Genomic DNA, 27,629 nt, shown 5'->3' with positions numbered 1-27,629 from the left:
TTATTAAGCCATAAAAAGAAAGAAGTCCTGTGATGTGCAACTACAACATGGACAGACAGACCCTGTGGGCACAATGCTAAGTGAAATAAGTCAAAGACAAATACCATATGATTTCACTTATATGTGGAATCATAAACAACAGCAACAACCTCATAGACACAGAGAACAGATCAGTAGTTGCCAGAGTGAAGGGGTGAGTGGTATGGGCGCAGACGGTCTAAAGGAATAAACTCCCAGTTACAAAATAAGTCCTGGGGGTGTACAGCACAGCACAGCACAGTGGCTACTGCTAACAACACTGTTATATATTTGAAAGTTGTTAAGAGAGTAAATCTTAAAAGCTCTGGTCAGAAGAAAAAAATTTCATAACTGTGGTGATGGATTTCGTCTAAACTCATTGTGATGATCACTTTGCAATATATACATATAACAAGTCAGTGTGTCGTATACCTTAAACTAATACAATGATTTATGTCAATTATATCTAAATAAAATAACTTGTTTAAATCTGACATCATAAATAGACAAACTTTCTACTTCTCCTTCACTGTACTATAATACTTCATAAACCACATTTGAACATCTCAGGTTTCCTCCAAGCCGGCAATTTTCACACAGTCACTGTGCGCACAAACAACAAACCGACAGGCAGTGTGATACAGTGGATTAGTGGGGCGGGCAGGTTGAAGTCCAGCCTCTGCCATGTTCTACACACTACTAACACTCTCTTTTCTCATCTTAAAAATGGATAAATGGTCAGTTTTAAAAATAAAAGGCACTAATTTAATAAAGACTAGTGTACATGTTAACCATCGATGCTAAAAGTTTCTCATTGCATACAATGTACTAATTTCCTGAGACCCATCAGGCAAAATTAATACCATTTTTCTGGTGCAACTACCTAAGCCAAGTACCATCAACATGATTTTTTATTAGAAACAGATGGCTAATTTTATGTATTAACTTAGCTAGGTTGTCAAGCACCAGTCTCAATGTTGCTGTGAAGGTGTTTAGCATTTTTTTAAAATTCTCACCCAAGGATATGTTTATTGATTTCAGAGGAAGGGAGAGAGGGAGCAAGAAAGACAGAGAGAAAGAGAGAAAGAGAGAGAGAGAGAGAGAAACATCAATGTGAGAGAGAAACATGGATCGTTGCCTCCTGTACGCACCCTGACCAGGGATCAAACCCACACCCTAGGTATGTGCCCTGACTGGGAATCAAACCCACAATGTTTTGGTGTTTTGGTGTACAGGATGATGCTCCAACTGAATGATCCAGCCAGGACCCCAGGGCATAAAGGTGATTTTTAGATGTCATTAATATTTATTTATTTGTTTATTTATAGAAAGAGGGAAAGAGAAGGAGAAAAAGAGAGAAAGAAACATCAATGTGCAAGAGAAACATCAATCAGTTGCCTCTTGCACACACCCAACCTGGGACCAGGCCTGCAACCCAGGCAAGTGCCCTGACCACAAATCAAACCAGTGACCTTTCACGTTTTAGGACAAAGTTCAACCAACTGAGCCCTGCAGGTTAGGGCTAGACGTAATTAACATTTAAATCAGTAGACTTCAAGGAAAAGAGATTAGTCTTCATGATGTTGGTGGCCCTCATCCAATGAGCTGAAGGCCTTAGAAGACTGAAAAGAAGACCTCAAAGAGGAAGTAATTTGAACTCCAGACTGCCTTCGGACTCACGACTACAACTATTACTGCCAGCACTGCCAGCTTACCAGCCTGCCCTGCAGAATTCTGATTGGTCAGCTCTACAACCATGTGAGCAGATTCCTCAAAATTATCAATGATGAGATGATGAGAGAGAGAGAGAGAGAGAGAGCGAGAGAGAGAGAACAGAAAGAAAGCAGGCCCTGATAAGTACAGCTTGTGGTACCAGAAGTGGGATACTACAATACCAAGTACCTAAAAATGTAGAAGTGAGTTTGGACCCATGCAAATTGCCTGAGACCAATAAGGGTTTTGAGAATTTTATACCAGCAGAAACACTGCCAGCTTGCACTGAAGGGACAGAGGCGGGACGAAATGAAGGCAGGCAAAAAGGCTGTTGGACTCACGGGATCCCACAGGGATAAAATGAGCCTACACAGCTAACTGGTTGCAAACAGGTGCTGCTTTCAAAAAAAGGGAAGAAGAACCCCGAAGGCAGATCGCAGTCCAGCAGGGCGACACAACCACCATGGGCACAGGTCCGGGAACAGGGCCACCACCCCACTGGACCAGAGGACAGCACGAAGCCAAAGAGGATTATTCTCCAAACCTATAATGAGATTTACCCTGCTAGGTTTTGGATTCATTTGGGACCTGTAACCCCTTCTACCCCTTCCGACTACTTCCTATCAGAATGGGAATGTCTACCCTGTGCCTGTCCCACCACTGCACCTGGAAGCAGATAATATGTCTGGTTCAGAGGCTCGCAGCTGTAGACTTTTGCCTCAGGGTGAATCAAACCCAGAGTCTCACCCATACCTGATTTCAGTCATCTATTAGGGGTCTCCAGACAAACAAAACAAGTAGTATGTATGTATGTGTGTATACACATATACACATATATACATATTTATGTATATAAATGTTAGAGAAAGAGAGACAGAGAGAGAGATTATAAAGAATTAGCCCATGCAATTATGGAGACTGATGAGCCCCAAGATCTATAGTCAGCAAGCTAGAGACCCAGGAGAGCTGATGGTGTAGTTCTAGCCCAAAGGTAGGCAGGCCGGAGACCCAGGGAGGACTGATGCTTCTGTAAGAGTCTGAAGACAAGAGAAAACTGATGTCCCTGCTCAAAGGCAGTCAGGCAGAAGGAGAGCCTCTTACTCAGCCTCTCTGTTCTATTCAGTCCTTCAGCTCATTGGAAGAGACCCACACTCATCAAGGAGGGCAATCTGCTTTACAGATGTTAATCTCGTCCAGAGACACCCTCACAGACACATGCAGAGTAAGGTCCGACCAAATATCTGGGCACCGCATAGCCCAGTCAAGTTCACACATAAAATTAACCATCACACATGAGATTTTGGACTTCAAAGTTGATGTTGGCATGGGTTAAGACTTTGGAGGATGTTAGAACAGGGTGAATGTATTTTATGGGTGAAGGACATGAATCTGGGAGGGTCAAAAGGTGGAGTGTTACGGGTTGCACTGTGTCCCCCTAAAATTCATATATTGAAACCCTAATCCCAGTACCTCACAATGTGGCCTTGCTTGCAGATAGGACCTTTACAGAGGTAATAAAGTTGAAATGAGGTTATTGAGGTAGGCTCTAATCTGATATGACTGGCACCCTTGTAACAAGAGGAAATTTGGACACAGCGACATGCACAGTGGGAAGAGGCCTAAGGAGAAGACATCGACAAGCCGAGGAGAGAGGCCTGGAATTGTTCCTTCCCTCAGGGGAAGGAAGAAAACAAACAAACAAACAAACACTGCTGACACCTTGATTTTGAACTTCTAGAATTATGAGACAATATATTTCTATTGGTACTAAGTGGTAACAAAGTACCACTTGGTCTGTGGTATTTTGTTATACCAGCCCTAGTAAACTAATACATAGGCTGTAATCTCTACCTTTCGATTAGTATTGCTCACAACACTAATTTTTCTTTGATAATGATCATTAATGGTCATGGAGTGTTTACTAAATGCTGTTCATTACAATAAGTTCTTAGACATACATTATCCCAGTTATTCAAAACTAACCCTCTGAATAAGTTTTATGGGATGAGGACTCCCAGACAAGATGGAGGCTTAGGTGGATATACTGTGCCTCCTCACACAACCAAAAGAAGGACAACAACAAATTGAAAAACAAAAAACAACCAGAACTGATAGAAAATCAAACTATATGGAAGTCTGACAACCAAGGAGATAAAGAATAAACATTCATCCAGAACAACAGGAGGGGCAGAGATGGGCAGCCAGGAAGAAAGGACTCACAGCAAGGCAGCAGGTGGAAGAACCAGGTGAGGTGGGGGCTAGCAGACCAGCGGTCCTACATTTGCATGTGGATAAACTGGGAGGGACAACTGGGAAGCAAGACAGACCGTGGGGAGTGAGGCTGGAACCCAGGGTTCCAGTGTAAGGAAATAAAGCCTCAAAACCTCTGACTGAAAAAGCCCATGGGGATTGAGGTGGCAGGAGAAACTACCAGCCTCACAAAAGAGTTTGCTGGAGAGACCCACAGCGTCCCAGCAGATACACAGGCCCACCCACGTGGGAATCAGCACCAGGAGGGCCCAATTTGCTTGTGGGTGGTGAGGGAAGTGACTGAAAACTGTCAGAGAGTGAAGCAAGCAGGATTGTTCCCTCTTGGACCCCTGTCCCACATACAGCATCACAAGGTAGTGATGTGGGTTGCCCCGTCCTGGTGAACACCTAAGACTCTGCCCCTTGCTATGCAGCAGGCACATAGAGACAAAAAAAAAGAAGTCCCAAATGAAAGAACAGATCAAAGCTCCAGAAAAAAAATACAACTAAGAGATGAAGAGATAGCCAACCTGTTGGATACACAGTTCAAAACACTGGTAATCAGGATGCTCGTAGAAATGATTAAGTATGGTTGAAAAATTGAGGAAAAAGTGTAGGCTAGGAAAAGTCAAATAAAGAAAAATGTACAAGGAACCAACAGTGATGGAAAGGAGCCCGGGACTCAAATCAACGGTTTGGACCAGAAGGAAGAAATAAACGTTCAATCAGAACAGAATGATGAAACAAGAATTCAAACACATGAGAAGAGGCTTAGGCACCTCCAGGACAACTTTAAACATTAGAACATCCAAATCATAGGGGTGCTAAAAGGAGAAGAGGAAGAGCAAGAAATTGAAAATTTATTTGAAAAAGTAATGGAGAGAACTTCCCCAATCTGGCAAAAGCAATAGATTTCCAGGAAGTCCAGGAAGCCCAGAGAGTCCCAAAGAAGTTGAACCCAAGAAGGAACACACCAACGCACATCAAAATTAAGTTACCTGAGATTAAAGATAAGGAGAGAATCTTAAAAGCAGCAAGAGAAATGGAGAGAGTTACCTACAAAGTAGTTACCATAAGACTATCAGTTGATTTCTCAAAAGAGACCTTACAGGCAAGAAGGGGCTGGAAAGAAGTATTCCAAGTCATGAAAGGCAAGGACCTACATCCAAGATTGCTCTATCCAGCAAAGCTGTCATTTAGAATGGAAGGACAGATAAAGTGCTGCCCAGATAAGGTCAAGTTAAAGGAGTTCATCATCAACAAGCCCTTACTATATGAAATGTTAAAGGGGCTTATCTAAGAAAAAGAAAATAAAAAATAAACAGTAAAATGACAATAAACTCATAACTAACAACAACAAAACCTAAAAAAAAAAAACATCCACAAACTAAGCAAACAACTAGAACAGGAACAGAATCACAGAAATGGAGATCACATGGAGGGTTATCAGTGGGGAAGGGGAGGGACAGAATGGGGGAACAGGGAATAAGTAGCATAAATGGTAGGTGGAAAATAGATAAGAGGAGGTTAAGAATAGTATAGGAAATGTAGAGGCCAAAAAACTTGTATGTACGACCCATGGACACGAACTAAGGGAGGGTGGGAATGTGGGTGGGTGGGGTTGTACAGGGCAGAGGGGGATAAAGGGGGGAAAATGGGACAACTGTAATAGCATATTCAATAAAATAAAACAAATTAAATTTATTTTCAATTAAAAAATAAGTTTTATGGGATGAGAATATGTCCCAATAAAATAAACACACACAAAAAGCCTCTTGAGGTTGATATAATCATTACTCCAATTTTATTACTGAATCCAAGACAAACTACTAATATATAGGCAGAGGCAGAAATTGAAGCCAGATGTCTGAGTACAGACCTATGTTCCCAACTCCCTAACAAAGTGCCCTCCCCTCCAACTACCTTGCTTCTTTTCATTTCCAATGTGACAGATGCATGAGAAATTACAATATGCTGAGATAAAGGCTTCACAGTATAATAGCTCAGTTATAATATATATATACTATATATATATATAATAACTGTAGCCCCAATGATTCACTAGAGTCCATAAAACCCACAAAATGAGGCAAATGTTAAGCTGACAATTTTTAAGCACAAATTTAAAGGAGCAGGTACTATGTGCATTGCCAATGGTTTTTAAAAGTCTAAATCCAAATTGTAGTGAAAGTCTTTTAAAAAGATTGTTAAACTAATTCTGAAATTTATGTAGAACACTGAAGACACTAGAAGAGCCAAAACAATTTTAAAAAAGAAAAACGTCAGAGGACTCACATTATCTAATTTAATGAGTTTAAATTATCACAAAACTGAAGTTATCAAGTGTGGCATGAGTGAAAGGAAAGAGGCATACTTCAACAGAACAGACAGTCCAGAAATACATGGTCAATTAATTTTTGACAAATTTGCAAAAGCAATTCAGCAGAAAAAGGATAATGTTTTTAATAAATGGTACTGCATCAACATGATATCCATATATCTCACACCTATGTAAAAGTTAATATGGACCATAGCCTAAATGTGAAACCTAAAATTAAGAAACTTGTAAAAGAAACCACGGAAATAAATCTTTATGGTCTTGGATTTGGCAAAGATTTCTTAGACACAGCACCAAAAGCATAATGCATAAAATAAAATAAAATGGACTTATCAAAACTTAAAACTTCTGCTTTTTGAAGATCATTACAAAAATGGAAAAGCAAGCCACATACTTTAAGAAAATATTTATAAAACATCTTGCAAAGGACCCGTATCCAGAGCATATAAAAAAACATTTAAAAATTAATAAAAAAGCAAAGAATTCAATTGTGAAAACAGGAAAAGACCTAAGGAAGATCTATGGGTGGTAAATATGCACACTCGGATATGTTCAGCGTCACTAACCAGTAAGTGTGCCTGCACTGCTACCAGACTGGGGTGGTAAGCAACAGTGCAAACGCTGGTGAAGGTCTGGAGCAGATGCGACTCTCATGAATTACTCGTGTGAATGCAATTGATAGAGCCACTTCGCCAACCCATGTGGAAGTTTCTTAAAAAGTTAAATCTACATTTACTATCTCTAAGTATTTACCCAAGAGAAATAAAAATTTACATTCACCCAGAAACTGGTAAGTGAATGTTCATTACAGCATTCATTATTCATAATCACAAAAAAACTGGAAACTCAAACAGGAATACTATTCAGTTATGAAAAGAAACTATTAATGTAAATACTACCACAAAGTAATCACAAATGCATTATGCCTAGTGAAAAAGGCTACATACACCTCATTCCATTTACATGATACTTGGGGGGTGTGGGGGGGGGGCACAATTATAGAGACAGACAACCGCCAGGGTAGCAGTAAGGACCATGAAGGAATCTGTGTGGGGGATCACGTTATTATTCGAGTCTCCACTGCTATAGTAATGACTCTATTTGTCAAAGCACTCTAAAAAGGGTGAATTTTATTATACATAAGTTATATCTCAATAAAACAAACTTAAAAAATGTCGTAGCTTAACACTAAATTTTAAGATTTTTTAAGATGAGAACATAAAAACCTTGAAAGATGAGTAAGCATATCCTGGTTGTCTCAGACAAGCTGCCAGGTGTACTGATTAAAAATTTGCTTTGAAGTCTGTCACATCTCTGTACTAGAGCAGTCAGAGGCCTGCTTTCTGCCCCAATTCTGCCACTCGGTGATGCATATAGTCACAGAATAGTTCTTTCACTTTATTTTTCTGTTCCTAAGTTCCTTATCTTTAAAATGAGATCAAGCATTCCCAACCTCAGGGAAGCTGCAGCCAACAAGGCTACCACCAAAGCTAGTGGGGGCGAGTCAGGGTTCAGCCTTAACCACAAGACTCAGTAACCACAAATGGTAGCAGGGAAGAGCAAAGTAAATGAACTGGAATGAAATTAAGAAAGTAAACTAAACGACAGGAATCACAAGTACACAAAAACACTAGGATGCTTGCCAATGGCGGTATACTGGGTCTTTTGTAAACAGTCACTTTCTTTGGAGAAAAACACAAAGATGTCATTTTCTGTAAGAGAGTATTATTATTGCAGGTTATCACCACACATTAATAAATTATTTTGTTTAAAAAATTAAAACACTTATCAAACATTTGCTATGTGTCGGCACTAAGTGCTTTGCACATCATTAACTAACTTAATACTCACAAGAGCCAAAAGATGGCACCAAATATATTTTGGGAGGTAATATCCTAACATTCATATGCTTGACAGGAAAGCTTCAGAAAGTCCCAAATAGTAAAAAAAAAAAAAAAAAAAAAAAGCAATGAAATCAGTACACTGAATTTGAAAGCATTCCTGAGGAATCCTTGGCATGAACACTTGTCTTCCAAATCTAAAATATGTGCCTTCATCCTTATTCAGGAAGCTATCATTTTGGTTTAATAAACAAGGTAAGGAACTAAAGTCTACTTAATTTGCTATTAGAGAACAGGAACTGGCTACTTAAGACTTGATGTTCTCAGATACAAATCATAGGCAAGACCCAGAGAGCAGAAGCTAAACCATGAAATGCCTCAACCATGTGTGTGTACTCGTGTCAAATACATACTCCAACCAAGCGAAGATGGGGCTGTCCTCCAGCCTTGTCCCTACCCGGAAGCCAAGGATTCTGAGGCATCTTCCAGAACACATTCCATAATACTCTGTATCTTGAAGTTCCTTACCAAATATCTCAAAGACTTTGCAACACATTACATATGCCACTAGGTAAAGAAATTGGCAAGGAGGGCTGTTGGGTGGGCAGATGGACTGTCCACACAGGAGCACTCAAGTCCCAAAGGGAGCGGAATGGAGTTAGCTCTCCCATGGGTCCGCTTTCTGGAAAGAAATTCGGAGGAATCTGAGAGGTGACTCCAGAAGAGTAAGCCAGAGACAAACTACCAAGGTAGAACAACGGCATCAATGGGAAGATGCAGACAAAGACCAAGACAAACGTACAGTGGCATATATGGACTTAGGTGGGATAGAGGAACAAAGTGAAAACTGCTGAGGCCATCCAAGCAGTTCCTGAAAAAGTGTTTCCCGCACTCGCTACCATTCTAGCCCAGCATTACAGAGGGAAAAAAGTGCATGTGGGCAGACTGGGGGCAGGGTATCCAGGAGACCGGTTAGCTCTACAGGGGGGCAGGTATGTGGGCAGTCTGGAGGCAGGGTATCCAGGAGACGGGTTCTGACGTCAGTTGCGAGGCTGGGGAGACGACAGGGGAGCAGAAGCAGGAAGCTGGCGCAGTACGGGGGCACGGCCGTCAGCTGATTCTGGAAAGCCAGTACAGGGCTCGAGTGGAAAGGGTGGGTCCGCGGCCGACGTCATTGCCGCGGCCGACGTCACGGCCACTTGCCGCATCTGCAAGATCGCTCTGGTGCAGCTCGGGCGCAGGTGTCAGCGGGAGCCGCTTAGACCTCTGCAGCTTCTCCTCCACCATGGCTGACTCGGAGAACCAGGCACCCGCAGAGCCGAGCCAGGAGACCGAGGCGGCGGAGGTGGCAGACGAGGCGGAGGAGGTAATGGCAGAAGGCGGCGCGCAGGGGGGAGACTGTGACAGCGCGGCCGGCGAGCCTGACTGCGCCGCAGGTCAGACCGCCGAGGAGCCCCAGAGCCCTGCGGAGAACGCGCCAAAGCCTAAAAATGACTTTATCGAGAGCCTGCCCAACTCGGTGAAATGCCGAGTCCTGGCCCTCAAAAAGCTGCAGAAGCGATGCGATAAGATAGAGGCCAAATTTGATAAGGAATTTCAAGCTCTGGAAAAAAAGTATAACGAAATCTACAAGCCCTTACTTGCCAAGATCCAAGAGCTCACTGGAGAGATGGAGGGATGTGCATGGACCTTGGAGGGCGAGGAAGAAGAGGATGATGATGATGAGTACGAGGATGAGGAGGAGGGGGAAGAGGAAGAGGAGGAGGAAGAGGCTGCGGCAGAGGCTGCGGCTGCCAAAGACCGGGGTCCCAGCTCTGCGGTATCTGATGGCGCCAAGGAATAAGCGGGGGTGGAGATGGAAGAGCAGAATGACGATGAAGAAAAACCTGGTGTTTTGTTTTGTTTTGTTTTGTTTTAAATATTGGTGAACTTACAAAGGCTCAGGCTTTGGACCAAAATACAATGTGAATCAATTCTGACATTCCTAAAAATATATTAAATTGATGTAATCAGATCCTGACCAGCCCGTTTCAAATTTGATTTTCATCTTGAACCCAATAAATATATCAAAAGGTGTTGGAAAAAACGAGTTAAATTAAAACTGATTTTTTTCCACTACTCTTCTGTGAGGACTGGAACTGAGGACTTATTTAGGGTGTCAAGTAGACGTGAAATAAAGAACCACTCTGAATCCCATTCATCACTCTACGATCGCACTACACACACGGAACACCCAAGCCAAGACTGAGCATGTTCTCAATGCTTAATTCTTCAATTTCTTTAGTCTTGAAATTTTCCACTGCAGAAAAAGCAGTACACAAGAAAGAAAACTCATCTATAACACTTCGCTTTTTAACCCAGACATCAGCTTCACACTTCGGAGAAGGGGGCGCCCCGGAGGAGGCCTGCGGTGGAGATATGCCAGTCCTGTGAATGAGCTCTGCAAACTGCCACTCCAAATTTTCATGAATATTCTGAACATTTGAATTTAGAGAAACAGTGTGGTTCTGAGAAGGGTTTGTAATCTGTATAATATTGTCAACACATGTGTTCATTATTTACAGTCTCGTGTTTGTGTGTTTTCTTGGCAGTGTCCATTTACAAAGGTGTAAAAAAAAACCCAAATGTTTAAGTATTAAATCCCTCTACCTAGCATTTTAGAAATATTAATTTACTTGAAAAGATGTAGAATGTAGCAAATTCTATAAAGCATGTGTACACAGTGTTACATAGTTTGATCCTTGTGAAGTCTTTTTGTCATGTAGCTTTTAGAATGCAGCTGTGAAAATTATCAGAGCTCTTCAATGAAGCTAATGTTTGGGAAAAAATATATATACTTGAAGAAACATTCTAAATGTGTGTCCCCATTCCCAGTTCAGAAGTAGAAAGGGTTTAAGTTTGCTTGTATTAGCTGTGCCTTCATTATTTTGCTATGTAAATGTGACATATTAAATATAAAATGGTGCAAAATCACATTTTACTGCTTGAGGATAGAATGGCATACAGTTAAGGATTTTTAGGAAGGACACATTTAATGTAAAGACTCTTAGCTTCTTTGTGGGTTTTGAATTATGTGTGACTAAGTGATCTATCAAAAAAATAAGCATAAAGTTGTTTACCACTGTGGTGTTAATAAAACAGTATTTTCAAAAAACAAGACTCGGTACTCTGACTGGAATGAAAGCCCAGCTCTGTCTTCTATTAGCAATGAACCTCCAGCAATTCAGCTAATCTGCATTGAATTTCTCCTCACCTACAAAAGGGGAAAGGGACACTGCCCTTCCTCACAGATTCTGGACAACTGAGGGTTAACACACATAAAGCCCACAGAACAGTGTTTGAAGGTGACCAAGAAACGTCAGCTACTATTATATGAAAGACAGAGACACTGGTTAGAAATTCAATCCTTGCTCTCTCCTCAGTTACAAAAAAAAAGGAGAAATGGACATTATTATATTCTTAAGTTTATGGATCCTTATTGTTAGAAAAGAATGTAGTCTTTAACTCAGAAACACAGGAAATTCAATAAACTCTTGGTTTTGGTTTCCTCAATATAAAACCTAAGGTTTTGATATCCTCCTACATAGGATAAAAGGCTTTAATGTAACATGAATATATTAGAAAGGCTATTTCAACTTTACATTTGGGCATTCTGAATGAAGCAAAAATAATTTAAAATAGAAGACTTCCAGAAAACTTTAAAACTCAGATGCATTTTCTTCCACTTCCTGTACGTGTTAAAATTACACAGAAGCAAAATTAGACTGCTTTACCTGAGGGAATGGGAAGCAACTCTGACCTGTTGCTAATGGCAGTAGTTGAGTAAAACTTTAGGGTAACACTAATCTTCCTTAGGGCCAGGCCAACCAAAAGAGAAAAAATATATCTACATATAGCATAAGAAGTCAATGATTATCTTAATCATAGGATTATCTTAACAGAAGTTAAAAAATTTAATAAAATTCAATATTACTTTTTTATCTGTAAGAATAAGAAACTGTCATTTAATATTTTCCTAGGTCCAGCAAAAGAGCACAAATAAATGAAACAAATAAGGTATGTAATTATTGGGGGGGAAAATATTTTTGCAGGCATGTGATTAGATATAGAAAACCCAAGAGAATCAACTGAAAATTATTATACTTAATAAGTTTGAAGAATTTATTATTTACCAGATAAATATTTCAAAATCAATAACTATTTCTAGGCAGTTATCTCAACATATATGGAAAAGGTCCTTTTTGCAGTAGAATAAGAAATCAAAATATTTATAAAACCCTCTAATAAAAATATGTATAACCCATATGAAAAGAAAAAAAAAACAGAATATCACAAAAAATATAAACTAGGCCTCAAGATGGTAAGATTAAATATCACAAAAGTGTCAAATCTTCCCAAATTAACTTTTAATTCATCACACTTCAAATGAAAGCTCACACTGGATCTGGAAATTAATATAATTACCCTAATGTTTACCTGTAAGAACAGCTAAAACAAACAAAAAAAACTAGCAATCTGGATACAACTCAGATTTTTACCTTAGAATACAGACTCAAAACAATTTTTTAATTGAAGGAAATACATTAGTATTTATCAATTATTGGACAGGGAAAGACTAAGATTAGAGTGATATAAGGCCAAAAGAAATAACAGACTTGACAATACAAAAATTAATAAATTATAAAGATTTAAAAACAATGCATTTCAAAAGCAAATAAGGATCTGGGAATAAAATTTGTAAGAAATATGGCTGGCAGGGGGTTAATAGTCTTAATATAATAAAGAGTTCATATAAATCATATGAAAATCCTTTAGTCCCAAAAGAGAATACATAAAGAACAGTAGCAGACTACTTAGAAACAGGAAACACTGCAACCCTGTTTGGGGCAGGGCCACGGCCTCAAAGCACAGCAGCAGGTGGGACAGGGCTCCAGTGACGTCCGGAGTGCTGAGACTGCATGCTCTGGGCAGCAATCTTTGTTTCACTTACAAGACTTCTGCCATAGGGTTTGCTAACTACCCGTCATTATTAATACTGTTGGCCACTTTTCCCAGGACACGGGGATGTTTATAATCCCTTTCACGACGTCAAACAGTTCCCACCATTTCCTAACTGGGTTGATCTTTACCCTCTGTTTCCTGCAGTGCTTATTTGTCCTCTGGCAGCCATAAAACTTGCATGATAACATCTAGCAGGATACCCTCCTTTGAAGGCAGGTCAAAAACTATCATTTATCAACCACTATAAATCTATTATTGGCCCAAATTAGTGAGCAACATACAAACTAACTGGCAGAAAGAAGGGCAACATGCATCACACATTTGACTCAGGCTCCAGGAGAGTTCCGCAGAAAGCTGTATCACGCGGACGCCTACTGCCTGAGCAGGGCACAACAGCACTGGCCGCTGGAGGACTTACACTCACGTACACACAGACTCATTGCTCACGCACATACATGCTTTTATTATCATTGAGGTGAAATTCACAAGATACAATTAACCATTTTAAATGAACAAGTCAGTGGCATTCATACTTTCACAATGGTGTACAGCTATCACTTCTATCTAATTTACTTTTTTAAAACTAAAATATTTTAGAGGTAAATATGAATAAAGTGGACCAGTGCTATGTAAAATATGTGAAATAATATAAAATTTTAGAAATAAGATCAAATTTCTTAATAAAATTAATTTTTAGTGAAAATACTCAGTGTTTATAAGGATTAGATGAAATAGGTACTCGCATATATTGATGATAATATATAAGCTGGTATAATTCATTAGAAAATCTATTTAGCAAAAATATCTATCAACAGGTTCAAAATGATATATATATTCTAATTCAATGTCATCCTTGGGACCTTATAATTAAAAAGTAATTTTAAAGGCAAACAAAGCTTTATACATAAAAGATGCTTGATAAAGTCTTACTAAAAATGGAGATGGGAAGAGAAGGGGAAAAAAAGAGAAATAAAAAAGAACATAGAAAGAAGCCAATACCGAAAAATGAAAAACTAGAAAATACACACTCACATGGAAGACTGAATAGCCACTAAGGGTGCCCAAGAGGGCTTTGTATTCCCTAGCCTTAAGTTTAAAAACTCAGACATACAGTTTTATATGTATATAGTATGTTTTTAAATAGTTGATTTTTATTGTTTTTATTGTATTTTTTCTTTACCATTTATCCCCCTAATTTTAACTATGTTAACTTTGTCTTTAAAAAAATGCATGGTCTGCCTAAAAGAAAAACAACAAACTCCTTGAAGTTATTTTTCTTCAGGGGTGACGGAGAGGAACACTCTGGGACCCTGGCTTTGGTCGCTAGGAGGCTGTGCGCCAGCACTTGAGCACAGCTCTCACTCAAATTGCAAGGCTTTCAACTCTGGCTCTGGTTTTGAATCTTGGACTTCTGGCTATGTGACCTTGAACAAGTGACCTATGCCTCCCTATACCTCAGTTTTCTTCATCTGTAAAGCAGGGAGGAACTCTAAATACATGTTATATATTTAAAATAGTGCCTGATACATGTAAGCACTCAAGAAATGTTACTGGCATTCTAATTATCTGCTATTCCTGTAACAGCCCAGTGTAAATAGAATACAGATCTTAGAGATTATACCTCTCACAAACTATCTCGAGAGATCAAATGAAGGCTGTAATCACTCCAAACTTCAGTAGATCTCAAAAAGCCAGAAATGTTTATCATGTATAAATTTTATACTCAGGTTTAAGTCTTTAGAGCCCTCGCCTTGAGCCTGGCATTTCTTAGTGTGGTCTTTTTAATATTCTACCCCAACCTGCCTTTTTAAAATATGGGGACATGGGGGAAGACATAAATTACATCTAATTTGATTATATTAAATCAGAGTCAGTTTGGGGGAATCTACAATACGTGGGTTTTTCATTAATAGTAATAACACCATGCTGCAGAGTGTACCCAAACTCACTTGCTCACACTCACCTTAAGCATCAGCAGCTCAAAAAATGCCGGGGACATATGGGAAGAAACTAAATTGTCTGGCTTTAGGGTGAGGGCTCTCTCACCAGAGAGTACCAGCTCTCTCCCAGAAAAAAGCGTTGGCAGGTACCACTGTTCTTTCATTGAGCCCTCCTCCCACACAGCCTGCAGGCACAGCTGGATGCCATATCTGAGTATTTGTCACCAATGGCCCACGCTGGTGATTCTGAGACCTCACTCCACCCAACCTGTGCATCAGTACAAACCTCTCTCAGTGGCTGTTCCTCACAAGCTGCAGCTTCAGCCCATGCTGAGGACTTTCCTAAAATCTCCCAAAGGTCCACAAAACCCAAAACATCAGTGACTGGCCTCGGCATGCCCTGTATAGCTTGCTAAGCAGCCACTGGCACTAGTAGCTGTTGACCTTGGGTTGGTTTGCAACACAGCATCTCCCACGTTCCTCCAAGCCAAACACAGGCAGCTAACAACCACTGATCACTATGTTGCTCTTACCAAGGTGGCCATGGGCTAGACACAGGCAGTGGCTGACCTGGACCTCACTAGAGACCCTCCCAAGAGCCCCCAGTACCAACACACCCAGTGGCCAGCTTCGGAACAGGCTAGAGCACCACCCAATTAGCTCCACAAACAGGCCCAAAGGGTAGACTCTGCAGGCACCAGAGCCACACTACAGTGAACCCTACTCCATGGGGTCAGCCCCCAAACTACAGCTCATCTGGTATAGTCATGGCCACTCCTCAGAGCCACTCAGCCTGAGGGTCAATCCCACCCGCTGATGTGCCAACAGCAATCAAGACACAACTACAACAAGAGGGCATACACAAGCCACGTGAGGGACACCCCTGCAGCACCTGGCTGAGGTGACCAGGGAATTTGCACCAGTGGGACTTACTACATAAAGATACCCTGCCAAGGTGGGAGACATAACAGATCTACCTAATACAGAGAAACACATACAGGAAGGGAGCCAAAATGAAGAAACGATGAAACATGTTCCAAATGAAAGAACAAAACAAAACTCCAGTGAAAGAACTAAACAAAATGGAAGCAAGCAAGCTATAACATACCACATTCAAAACATTAGTTATAAGAAGGTTCAATGAACTTAAGAGAAGGGGTAAGAACTTAAAGAGATAGAAACTATAAAAAAGAACCAGTCAGAAATGAAGAACACAATAACTGAAATGAAGAATACAGCCCTGGCTTGTGTGGTTCAGTGGACTGAGTGCTAGCCTGAGAACCAAAGGGTCGCCAGTTCAATTCCCAGTCAGGGCACAGACCTGGGATTCAGGCTGGATCCCCAGTGGGGGACACAAGAAAGGCAACCACACATTAATGTTTCTCTCCCTCTCTTTCTCCCTGTCTTTCTCTAAAAGTAAATAAATAAAATCTTAAAAAAAGAGAGAATACATTATAGGGAGGGAATCAACAGAAATATAAAAGAAGCATATAATCATATCAGTGACTTGGAAGACAAGGCAGCAGAAAACACACAATAGAGCAGCAAAAAGAAAAAAAATTAGGACTTCCGGCAAGATGGAGGAATAGGTGGACGCACCGTACCTCTTCGCACAACCAAGATTAGAACAACAATAATTTACAGATAGAATAACACTCAGAACTGCCAGAGGATTTATCTGAATGGAAGTCAGACAGCCAAGAAGTTGAAGTAGACCCGTACATCCAGACTGGTAGGAGATGACGAGCCGGGCGGGCGCGGGGCTGGTGCCGGTCGGCGGCACGCGGAGGTCGGGGAAAATTTGGCGAGAAATCGGCGCGACAGCCATCCGGGGTGCAAGAACACAGCAGTGATCCCTGAGTACACAAGCTGTGGCTGGGGGACCCAGTGAGGCAGCGATTGTGGACCAGGGCAGAGCTCACAGCCCAGGATCCCAGATAAGGGTCTGAGCCCAGGAGAACGGAACTACCACCATTGTTCCCTCCCATCCCCGCTCCCACCCCCGCCCCCACATACAACGTCACAATCTAGCGGCTGGGGTGCCCAGCCCCGGTGAACACCTAAGGCTCCGCCCCCCACCATAACAGGAGCGACCAGACTGAAAAAAAAAAAAAAAAGAGAGACAGGGAAAGACATAAGACATGTTTCCAACAGAACAGATCAGTCCCCCAGGACTCATCCTTTTGAGCGACCAAGAAATAGCCAATCTATCAGATGCACAGTTCAAAACACTGGTGATCAGAAAGCCCACGGAATTGGTGGATTTTGGGTGCAATTTAGATGAAAGGATTCAGGTTACCATAAAAGAGATGCAGGAAGATACGCGGAGGAGAGCCAATAGTGAAAGGAAGGAATCTGAGTCTCAAAACAATACAGTGGACCAGAAGGAAGATAGAATCAACCAAGCAGGAAAGCATGATGAAATAAGAATTCAAAAAATAGAGGAAAAGCTTAAGAGCATCCAGGACACCTTTAAACGTTCCAACATCCGAATTATAGGGGTACCAGAATGGGAAGGAGAAAAGCAACAAATTGAGCACGTATTTGAACAAATAATAAAGGAGAACTTCCCCAATCTGGCAAAGGGAACAGTCTTCCAATAAATCCAAGAAGCTCAGAGAGCCCCACAGAAGTTGGACCCAAGAAGAAACACACCAAGGCACATCATAATTACATTAGCCAAGGTAAAAACGAAGGAGAGAATCCTAGAAGCAGCAAGAGATAAGGGGACAGTAACCTACAAAGGAGTTCCCATCAGACTGTCAGCTGATTTCTCAAAAGAGACCTTACAAGCAAGAAGGGGCTGGAAAGAAATATTCCAAGTCGTGAAAGACAAGGACCTACATCCCAGATTGCTCTAACCAGCAAAGCTCTCATTTAGAATGGAAGGGAAGATAAAGTGCTTTTCAGATAAGGTCAAGTTAAAGGAGTTCAATCATCACCAAGCCCTTATTTTATGAAACGTTAAAGGGACTTATCTAAGAAAAGAAGATAAAGAAAAGACATGTATAGTAAAAGGACAGCAAACTCACAATTATTAACAACCACACCTAAAGCAAAACCAAAAGAAACTAAGCAAACAAGTAGAACAGGAACAGAACCACAGAAATGGAGGGCACATGGAGGGCTAGCAGCAGGGGGGTGGAAGGAGGAGAGAGGGGGAAAAGGTATAGAGAATAAGTAGCATCGAATGTAGGTTGAAAATAGATAGGGGGAGGGCAAGAATAGTACGGGAAATGTAGAAGCTAAAGAACTCATAAGTATGACACATGGACATGAACTAAAGGGGGGGAACGTGGGTGGGAGGGGGGTACAGGGTGGAGGGGAGAGAAGGGGGGAAATGGGACAACTGTAATAGCATAATCAATAAAATATATTTTAAAAAATTAAATGAGGGTAGTTTAAGGGACCTTTGGGACAATACCAACTGTAACAACATTCACATCATAGTGATATCTTTCTGGAGAAGAGAGAGAGCAGGGGATCAAAAACCTATTTGAAGAAAAATGATTTAAAAAATTCCCTAACCAGGCAAAGGAAATAGACATACAAGTCCAGGACACACTTAAAGTCCCAAACAAGATGAATCCAAAGAGGCCCACACCAAGGCACATTTTAATGAAAATGCCAAAGATTAAAGACAAACACAGAATCTTAAAAGCAGCAAGAGAAAAGCAGTTAGTTACCTACAAGGGAGCCCCCATAAGACTGTCAGCTGGTTTCTCAACAGAAACACTGCAGGCCAGAAGGGATTGGTGACAAATATTCAAAGTGATGAAAAGCAAGGACCCACAACCAGTATTACTCTACCTAGCAAAGCTGTCATTTAGAATGGAAGTAGAGATAAAGAGTTTCCCAGGAAAGAAAAAGCTAACGGAGTTTAACACCACTAAAGCAGTGTTACAAGAAATATTAAAGGGACTTCTTCATAAAGAAGAAGGAAAGAATAAAGATTAAAAAATGAATAAAATGGCAATAACAACATACCTATCAACAATTACTTTAAACGCAAATGAATTAATGCTCTAGTCAGAACACAGGATGGCTGAATGGAGAGGAAAAAAGACCCTTATTTACATACGCTGACTACAAGACACCCACTGTAGATAGAAAGACACACACAGACTGAGAGTAGAGAGATATAATAAGATATTTCACACAAATGGAAATGCAAATACTTATATCAGACAAAAATAGATTTTTTAAAAAGGCTATAACAAGATACAAAGAAGAACGCTGAATAAACAATAGCCAAAATATGGAAGCAATCTAAGTGTCCCCCGATAGATGATTAGATAAAGATGTACAATGGAATATTACTCAGCCATAAAAAATTGAAATCTTACCATTTCCGATAACACTGACAGACATAGAGGGTATTATGCTAAGTGAAATAAGTCAGGCAGGTAAAGACAAATACCACATGATTTCATTTATATGTAGAATCTAAAAAACAAAATAAACAAACAAGCGAAATAGAAACAAACTCACAGGTACAGGGAACAAACCGATGCTTGCCTGATGGGAGAGGGGTTGGGGGCTGGGTGAAGAACATGGAGGGACTAAGAAGTGCAAATTGGCAGTTACCAAACAGCTACAGGACGTAAACTACAGCACTGGGAATATGGTCAGTGATATTGTCATAACTATGTAAGGGGTCAGGAGGGCACGAGACTTACTCGGGATCACTTCATACCACTTTATATAAATGTCTAACCATTAATATATGGAATTTCAGTTGTAAATGAAAAATTTAAAAAGTTAAAGAAAGTAATGGGAAAAAAGTAACAGCACTGGTTACTGTACAAAAACTTGAAAACTTTGGAAGCTTTCAGAAAGCCATGGTAACAGAATAATGGAGTTTTTTTAATATAAGAAAAAGAATAACATGCGTTCCCTTCTTTCACCCTTTTGAATTTATGGATTATCTTTCTTTTTAAAAACCTTTGTGTCATCAGAACATCTTTATAGAAAATATTTTATAGAAGCAGCTCTAATGTCAATTAGGTGCAAATAATTGCAAAGTAAGAGAAAGGGAACCCACGTGCCTTTTATACAAAAGCAGCTCCCCTTACTGACTCTGAGCACCACTCCTGAAGTTTGCTAATGTTCATGACGGCATACGTGTCAGCAACAGATACAGAGGAGAATAAAAGGATGGTGAAGAGAGGGCGCCACAGACCCTCTTCTGTCATGCCACTGCTTTGCTTACAAACCAACAATGGCTTATTATTACCTGCCGAATGAATTCTAATTTCAAAGGTTCCGAAATCTAATCCCCAGCTAAACCACTCTGGGTTGGATGTTCAAACGAACATCCAGCAATTCCCCCACCCATACACACACCCCACTCACCCACTACTCAACTGTTCTCTGCAGAAATAACAACCAGGATTCAGCCATCACTTTACAGAGAACCTGTCACATTATTGGGTCCTCCTTTCCACTTTCTGGTATCCAAATCTCAGTAGGCTTTCCAGCCCAGCTCTCTGCCATATCTCTCCTCCCAGATCTCTCCTCCCAGATGCATCTGTCCATTTCTCTGAACTACTTCAGATTCAACCACCCAATTGTGTCTTCATATTTTATTTACAGTTGCATATGAGAGCAGCGTATTGCCCTAAACAAACTGCAGAATAGTTCAGTATTCCTGCACAGCCTTTCTCTCAATTATTAAGGCAATTCAGTTGTTGATTGAAAGAAATGTCTATTGAATAAGGGGATACAGTGACAGTGAAAGGAAGAGAGAAGTAAAGAGACAGAAAAAGAAAAAAATCAGAAAAAGACATTTGTTTATGCAAAAAAGGCATAGACAAAAAATACTTTAAGAGAAATAATTGCATAAAGGTATGAAAAAGAGTTATAAGTCCCAACAAATGCCTCAACTGCAGACTGAATCACACATAGCCTTTGCCAGCACTAGATTACTCTTTCCCCACCCAGAGTATCAACACAGAGCATTATGGCAATTCACCGGAGTATGAAGACATGCTGAAGGTTTCCCCTGCCTCAGGCTATTTAACTAGCCTATTGCTAGTTTTTAACAAATGCCACACACATTATCTTGTCTGAAGCCTAATACAAGCACCCAGATGTCCTTTGAAAGACTAAAGGCTCCATATGTATCGACATACGGACATACGTGTAAATATATGTTATGAAGCAATCATCAAAATCAGGAGGGAAGAAAAATCCTATGAGCCAACAAATCCACTTTATCATCTGCCACAAATTTCCCAATTCTAAAAACATTGCCAGATGTATGGTATAATAACCCTTTTCTTATTAAAAATAAATAAATCACTTGTTAATAAAAGTACCAATGTTATATAAACAAAACACAGTGCTTTTAGCTCCAAGAGATTTTCACTAAGGAAGAGTTTTGGTTGAAACACCTGCTTGAGAGAAGACTAGCCTCTGTATTAGGTTCCTAAAATCAAGATCATCTCATTATCTGAAGATATTTTGGTTGGGTCCTGGCCAACTTCAGCACCATTTCACTTAACTCTGGTATTACAGTTCACTCTGTCCCCAGAGCTGAGGCTTCCTGGGTAGTCAGGAAGGTTTGTATGACAAAAAAGTCATGTTACATTAGACCACATTGACTTCCGTCTTAAAAATGTAAAGGGTGGAAGAAGAGGTCTGTCAGATTTTCTATTGTTCCTTTTTTCAAAAGGGAAGATTTATGGGAGGAAGCCAAGGCAGATCACTTGGACAGAGTGAATTTCACAGGATCTCTGCTTGCATGTTTCCAGTTATTTACAGTGAGAAGCCAACTAAAGCCTAGAGTGAATTGGTTTTAATTTCCCAACATGATAACAAACAGCATCCAGCTTCTCTACCTTTCTCCATAGATTGAATGAAGCCTTGCTTTCCTCTGTGAGGGCTTTCCTCACTCCCAACCCTCCCAAGTAGAGCCCGCCCCTCTCCCATCTTTCCCCACCCTCTACCACTTCCTCAAGGCAACAGCTTTAACTCTAGCCAATATGCTAATGAAACCTAAATCCTCATCTTAAGAATCTACCTTCTATTCTAATATAACAAAGCTCCTCTGAGAATGTGCATTTTCCCCAAAACTTGTTTTTTTACTGACTCCATCCCTGTTTCTCTGTGGTTCTTGTTGTAAGTGACCTCAAGTTCACTGGTGACTGATGCTGGCATTAAGTAACTAAATAAAATATTCATACAAGACCTCTCTCTCTCAAGATATAATACATGCAAACTTTCAGTTCTAAACACAATCACCTGGGTATCACACAGTCATGTCAAAATCAAAAATGGAACTCCTTTTCCCCCTCCACCCTATTTTACAGATTCTGTTTCCTGTCAGTCAGTTGTGCAAATTAGAAACCTCAGTGTTACTGTTACATGCCTCTCTACTGCTGCCCATCGGTAATCAGACACGAGCTCCTGGTGATTACAAAACCAACATGCAGCCAACACTGTATTCCCATTACCTTCATTCTGCCCTCACTGCACCTTGCCTGAGCCACCTCAACAGCCTCTTCATAGGTCCCCCTTATGTGGTCTATTTCCGCATGCCCACCAGTTATTTTTCTAAAACTGATCAACCACATCCCAGTCCAAATCTCATTTAAGGCCTTGACAACCTCTATTCTAATGCTATTGCAGCACCCACTCTTCATCCACACACTACACCCCATCCCATAAGTTAAGTACTCATTCTTCTCCACCATTTGTCAAATTTGAGTCCTGACTCACAGTATTCCTTGTGCCAAAAACGTCTCCCTCATTTACATTCTTTAGTGTCCAGGGAAAGTGTTGCCGCCTGACCCTGTGTTTCGGTGGCACTGGGCCTATTACTCTATCATGCGCACAGTAATTTACTGCAATCGTTCATTTACACTGACCTTTCCTGACAAACCTTGAGCTTCTCAAAGATAAAAGTTACGCCCTGGCTGGCGTAGCTCGGTGGATTGAGCGCGGGCTGCGAACCAAAGCATCGCAGGTTCAATTCCCAATCAGGGTACATGCCTGGGTTGCAGGCCACGGCCCCCAGCAACCGCACATTGATGTTTCTCTCTCTCTCCCTCTCCCTTCCCTCTCTAAAAATAAATAAATAAAATCTTAAAAAAAAGATAAAAGTTACTTATCTCCTATACCTAGCAACATGCCTGGCACACAGCGGACACTCAGTGTTTGTAAACTGAATTAATTAATAGCAGATTGCCAGCAACCTCTCATAATTTAATACAAAAGAAAACAAGATTGAATTTTTTTCTCCTCTAAAAAGATAATACAGAGATGGTAAATCATCCTGAAAAAATCAGATGTACTTGAACTAATTATCATGAGGCATAAAAAAATATTAATTTAAAATCTATATTGCAAATTCTTCAGCAGTAAAACAACAGTAAGAGTAAGCATCTTTTAAACATTCATTTATTCCACACATATTTTTCGAGCATTTTTATGTCAAGCACTCTGCTAGATACTGGAAACCTTGTGCGAGATGCTGGGAGTTCATTCATTCCAAAATGTTTCCTATAAATTTTCTTAACTTTAGTTTCACAACCATCCCATAAGCTGGGTAGGGCAGTTTTTATAGTTCCTATTTTTCAGATGAGGAACTGAGATCAAACATGATACATGATTTGTTTAGGGTGAAAGCCAGTAAGATGGAGATCCAGAATTAAAACAGTTATCTCCTGAATTCAGGTTCAATGCTTCCTCTACTATTAAAACTTTATTAAATTTCTTGTTTTCTCCCCTTCCTACTTCTGCAAAAAGGATTAAAATTTAACTTCAATCTTGGTCTTAAAAATTCAAAAAAAATAAAGGAGCAACATCTGCAAAAGTCCAAGGGATGGACTAACCTGTTATCCTTGCTCACAGTCACTCTGTCTCCCTGGGGTATCAGCTCCTTCTGTTCAATCACTCCATAGCTTTCTCGACAAATCTATATTTAGGGGAAAAAAATAAATGTTTCAATTTTGTGTACCACTTATCTTTCTAGAACCCAAATGAGTGAGAGAATCTTTCAGAACAAATGTAGCTTAGTGGCTACTTATTATTATCACAGAAAATCCTTAGCGGGAGAGAGAGAGAGAAAGACCCTGACTCAGAAAACAATGGCACCTTAAGAGATCTCTTTTAAGATTTGGAGTTGCCAATAAATGCAGGCAAAGAGAAATGATATGAACTCTAGAAAAGAAATATATGTATCAGGAATAAAAGAATTAATACTTCAGTAAATTTCTTAAGTATATAGATTAATTATTCATTCATTTATTCAACAGATTTACTGAATTTAAGACACTTTAACTAAAATAATTTGGTTCAGAGAATTCCCTGAATTTGTTATTTGATTTGGAGGAAAAACTAATGTTAGTTATGACTTGTAAGCATGAAAAGAGAGACAGCCACAATCACAAGTAAAACTGGAAATCCTTACCGTAAAGTTGAGACAGAAAGTCTCCTCAATATCTTCCCCAGGATAATCTAAAAGTTCTTGAAGACTCCTAATCATAGAATGATGGAGAAAGGAAAAAAGGCAGATTAGATGTGGCAATAGTGCTTTTTTATCTCAGTCACATGCCCAGGCTGTATGCAAGGAAAAACTATAAAAGAAGATCCTAGAATGAACATAAATTCAGACTGACAGAAAATCATATTACTATATCTTGACAAAGAAATATGGCAGTAGACCTGTAAGATATTAATTATTCTCTTTTCTTACCAACAAATATTACTGGATTTATGAAGAAACTCAAAAGAAGTTGTATCGGACACACGTTCTTTTAACCCTGGCATTGCTTGGAAGTAGATATTGGGGGAGATGGTACCACAGTGGTTCTACAGACTGGCTTGCCCCACATGCATTAGTAGAATAAGCTGCTTATCATTTTTTAAAAAGCCTCAAATGTTGGGAACCACCCTCCCTGGTTTCAGAAGCTGTAACCCTCATGGCTAAGGTTGAGTGAGAGACCTTGGGACCATAAGCCACTAAGGAGACAAAGCTTATCTCCCTGCCAGGGGCACTGCCTCTGCCCCCTTTACTTCACCTTGCTTGGCCCTGAGCAGATGACAGGTTAGCCAATGACAGGTAAGATTCCTCAAGGGAGGGACAGGCATGGTCACGAAGGGGCCCTCAGGTAAGGACTTGGGGGGCCACAGAAAAAGAGGGTGATGGATCCTCGCCCCTTGGCTTTGACATAGCCTGAGTCCTCATTCTGTCTGCGAGAAGTCTCCTAATCTCTTGGCTGCCTTACTCCCCTGCCTGACTTAAGCCTGAAACAATGATGGAGGGCGGAGCAGCCTTGTGCTAGAAAGGGCAGGTTCCCCAGGGCGACCAGGCCTAAGAAAGAATGCATAAAATCCTATGAAACCTGCTTTGCTAAGAATGTCCTCAGTTTTCTGACAAGGGTCCAAGCATGAAATGAGTTTGTTTCCCAAAGTCTTGTAGCCCTTCAGCTAACTGACAATAGATAATGTATGTTATCTATTGTTTGATCCTTACTACCTGACAATGACTGATGAACTTTACCTGTATTCCTGTGCAAATTGAACCCAATAAAAGCCCATTGAGGAAAAGGTTCCTGGCCCTTCTCTTTTGAGAGATCAGCCGCCTCTCCTTCCCAAGCAGATCATGTCTTGGTAGATTTATTCTCATCCATGGCTGCGGGTGGAGGTGGGGGGGCCTGAGGGTGGAGCCCCCCAACTCAAAGTCATCTCATCCACTAGGAATCTTAATGGCTTACTTGTTAATACAAAGGGCTCTATAAAGACACTCTGTTGGCCGTCAGACTAAAGCACACACACACATGAATTCCTTAAAAATGTTTGTCCAACAATGGTCATAGCCTAGTTTTCAAGAGAATACATTCTCGTAGCTAGACCTCATTCACACTTTCTTGTTTAGTAAGCTGCAAGTCTGGTACTTCCACAAAGAATTGCCCAGGAGAAAAATTCTTAGTGTGGAATTTAAATTTGGCACCAGTTACCCAGCCAAAATCATTACTTGACATACAGCATTCTCAGCAAGGCTAGTAAAGCACACGGTGCAAAGTTGTCACTCTCCAGTTTCCAAAAATGGAGCCCTGCCTGGGTCTCCTCTGTCATTTTTTTATATTCCTTCTAAATTTTCTCATCTGCTCTGTGACCCCACCCCTGCCATCCTCATGGTTTCTCAGTATTGGTGTCCTCCACAGGTGGTGTGAGTCTCATTTCCAGAGGGTACCTCAGAGACTACCCTTCTCTATCTCTATCTTAAAATCAGTACTCTTCCTCGTAACATAAAACATAACACAACATAACATAAAAAGGGATGTTCCCTGCTGATAATGACAAGAGCATTATACTGTTTACAGAAAGCTAAAAATATGGTGCCTTTAAAAATATTCATGTATTTATTTAAATTAGCCTTAATAAACTCATAAAGTAAATAACATGCTTTTATTTTAAAAATACATTTTTTGGTTTATTTTATTGTATTTTTCATTACTATTTAGTCCCTTTATATCCCCTCCCCCCAGCAATCACACACTGTTGTCCATGTCCACGAGTCCTTTTTCCTTTTTCTTCAATTCCTCCACCCCCCTCACCTCCTCCCAACCCTTAGCTGTCAGCCTGCTCTCTATCTACAAGTCTGTTTCTATTTCGATTATCGGTTCAGTTTGTTCATTAGATTCCACTTATGAGTGAAACCATATGGTACTTGTCTTCCTCTGACTGGCTTATTTCACTTAGCATAATGTTCTCTGCATCCGTCCATGCTGTCACAAAGACTAAGATTTTCTTCCTTCTTATAGCGGAGTAGTATCCCACTGTGTAAACGTCCCATAATTGTTTTATCCACTCATCTACTGATGGACACTTGGGCTGCTACCAGGATATGGTGTCTTTTTATATACTTAATCTTACGCTACCTAAAATCAACACAGAAAAACTCAGAATAAAGGAGATTTAAGCACCAGAACGAAACTAACATAAAAACATGTCCCTGCTACTTTGGAAAACTGCCTGGCAGTTCCTCAAAAGGCTAATGACTCGGCAATTCAATGCCTAGGTATAGAGTATACCCAAGAAATAAACACTTTTGTCTATACAAAAACTTGAACAAGAATTTCCATAACTGCCCTGGTTGGGTGGCTCAGTTCATTGGAGAATCATCCCCCGCACCAAAAGGTTGTGTTCTGATCTCTGGTCAGGTGATGTACCCAGGTTGTGGGTTCGAGCCCCCATACGGACACATACATGAGGCAATCAATGTTTATCTCTCCCATTGATGTCTTTCTCTCTCACTCCCTTTCTCTCCCTCTCTCTCTGAAATCAATGAAAAGCATACCTTTGGATGAGGATTTGTAAAAATAAACAAAAAACAAAAGAATGTCCATAGCAGCATAATCCATAATATCAAAAAAGTAGAAACAAGCCAAATGTCCATTAACTGATTACCAGGTAAACAAAATTAGTATATCCATATTAATGGAATACTGTTTGGCAATGAAAAGAAATAGAACACTGATATGAGTTACAATTTGGATGAATTTTGAAAACATGCTGTGT

The 27,629-nt window shown here is 40.3% G+C and overlaps 2 protein-coding genes across 5 annotated transcripts in view; one reads left to right on the top strand and one right to left on the bottom strand.

Moving 5' to 3' along the window:
• HERC3 (HECT and RLD domain containing E3 ubiquitin protein ligase 3) overlaps positions 1 to 27,629 on the bottom strand; it is a 107,760-nt gene that overhangs the window by 7,404 nt on the left and 72,727 nt on the right. For all 4 annotated transcript variants that reach the window (XM_045820106.1, XM_045820109.1, XM_045820107.1 and 1 more), the window contains 2 exons: positions 24,517 to 24,583; positions 23,939 to 24,021 (listed from right to left, as the gene is read on the bottom strand). In XM_045820106.1, coding sequence (XP_045676062.1) covers positions 23,939 to 24,021; positions 24,517 to 24,583 — 150 coding nt within the window. The remainder of the gene's footprint in view (positions 1 to 23,938; positions 24,022 to 24,516; positions 24,584 to 27,629) is intronic.
• Positions 9,260 to 11,317, top strand: NAP1L5 (nucleosome assembly protein 1 like 5). Its single transcript, XM_045820110.1, has one exon. It carries the CDS (start codon positions 9,446 to 9,448, stop codon positions 10,001 to 10,003), a length of 558 nt encoding a protein of 185 aa, XP_045676066.1. The 5' UTR covers positions 9,260 to 9,445; the 3' UTR covers positions 10,004 to 11,317.

The sequence above is a fragment of the Phyllostomus hastatus genome, unplaced genomic scaffold, assembly GCF_019186645.2.
Source record: "Phyllostomus hastatus isolate PE091 unplaced genomic scaffold, TTU_PhHast_1.1 phas_scaffold_39, whole genome shotgun sequence".
NCBI classification, from domain to species: Eukaryota; Metazoa; Chordata; class Mammalia; order Chiroptera; family Phyllostomidae; genus Phyllostomus; species Phyllostomus hastatus.
Note: the sequence above shows the minus strand (reverse complement) of the source record. Positions and strands in the feature narration are given on the sequence as shown.

What these genes read in the sequence shown, in the direction of transcription:
- NAP1L5 (XM_045820110.1), top strand. Translation starts at nt 9,446, where the DNA reads ATGGCTGACTCGGAGAACCAGGCACCCGCAGAGCCGAGCCAGGAGACC.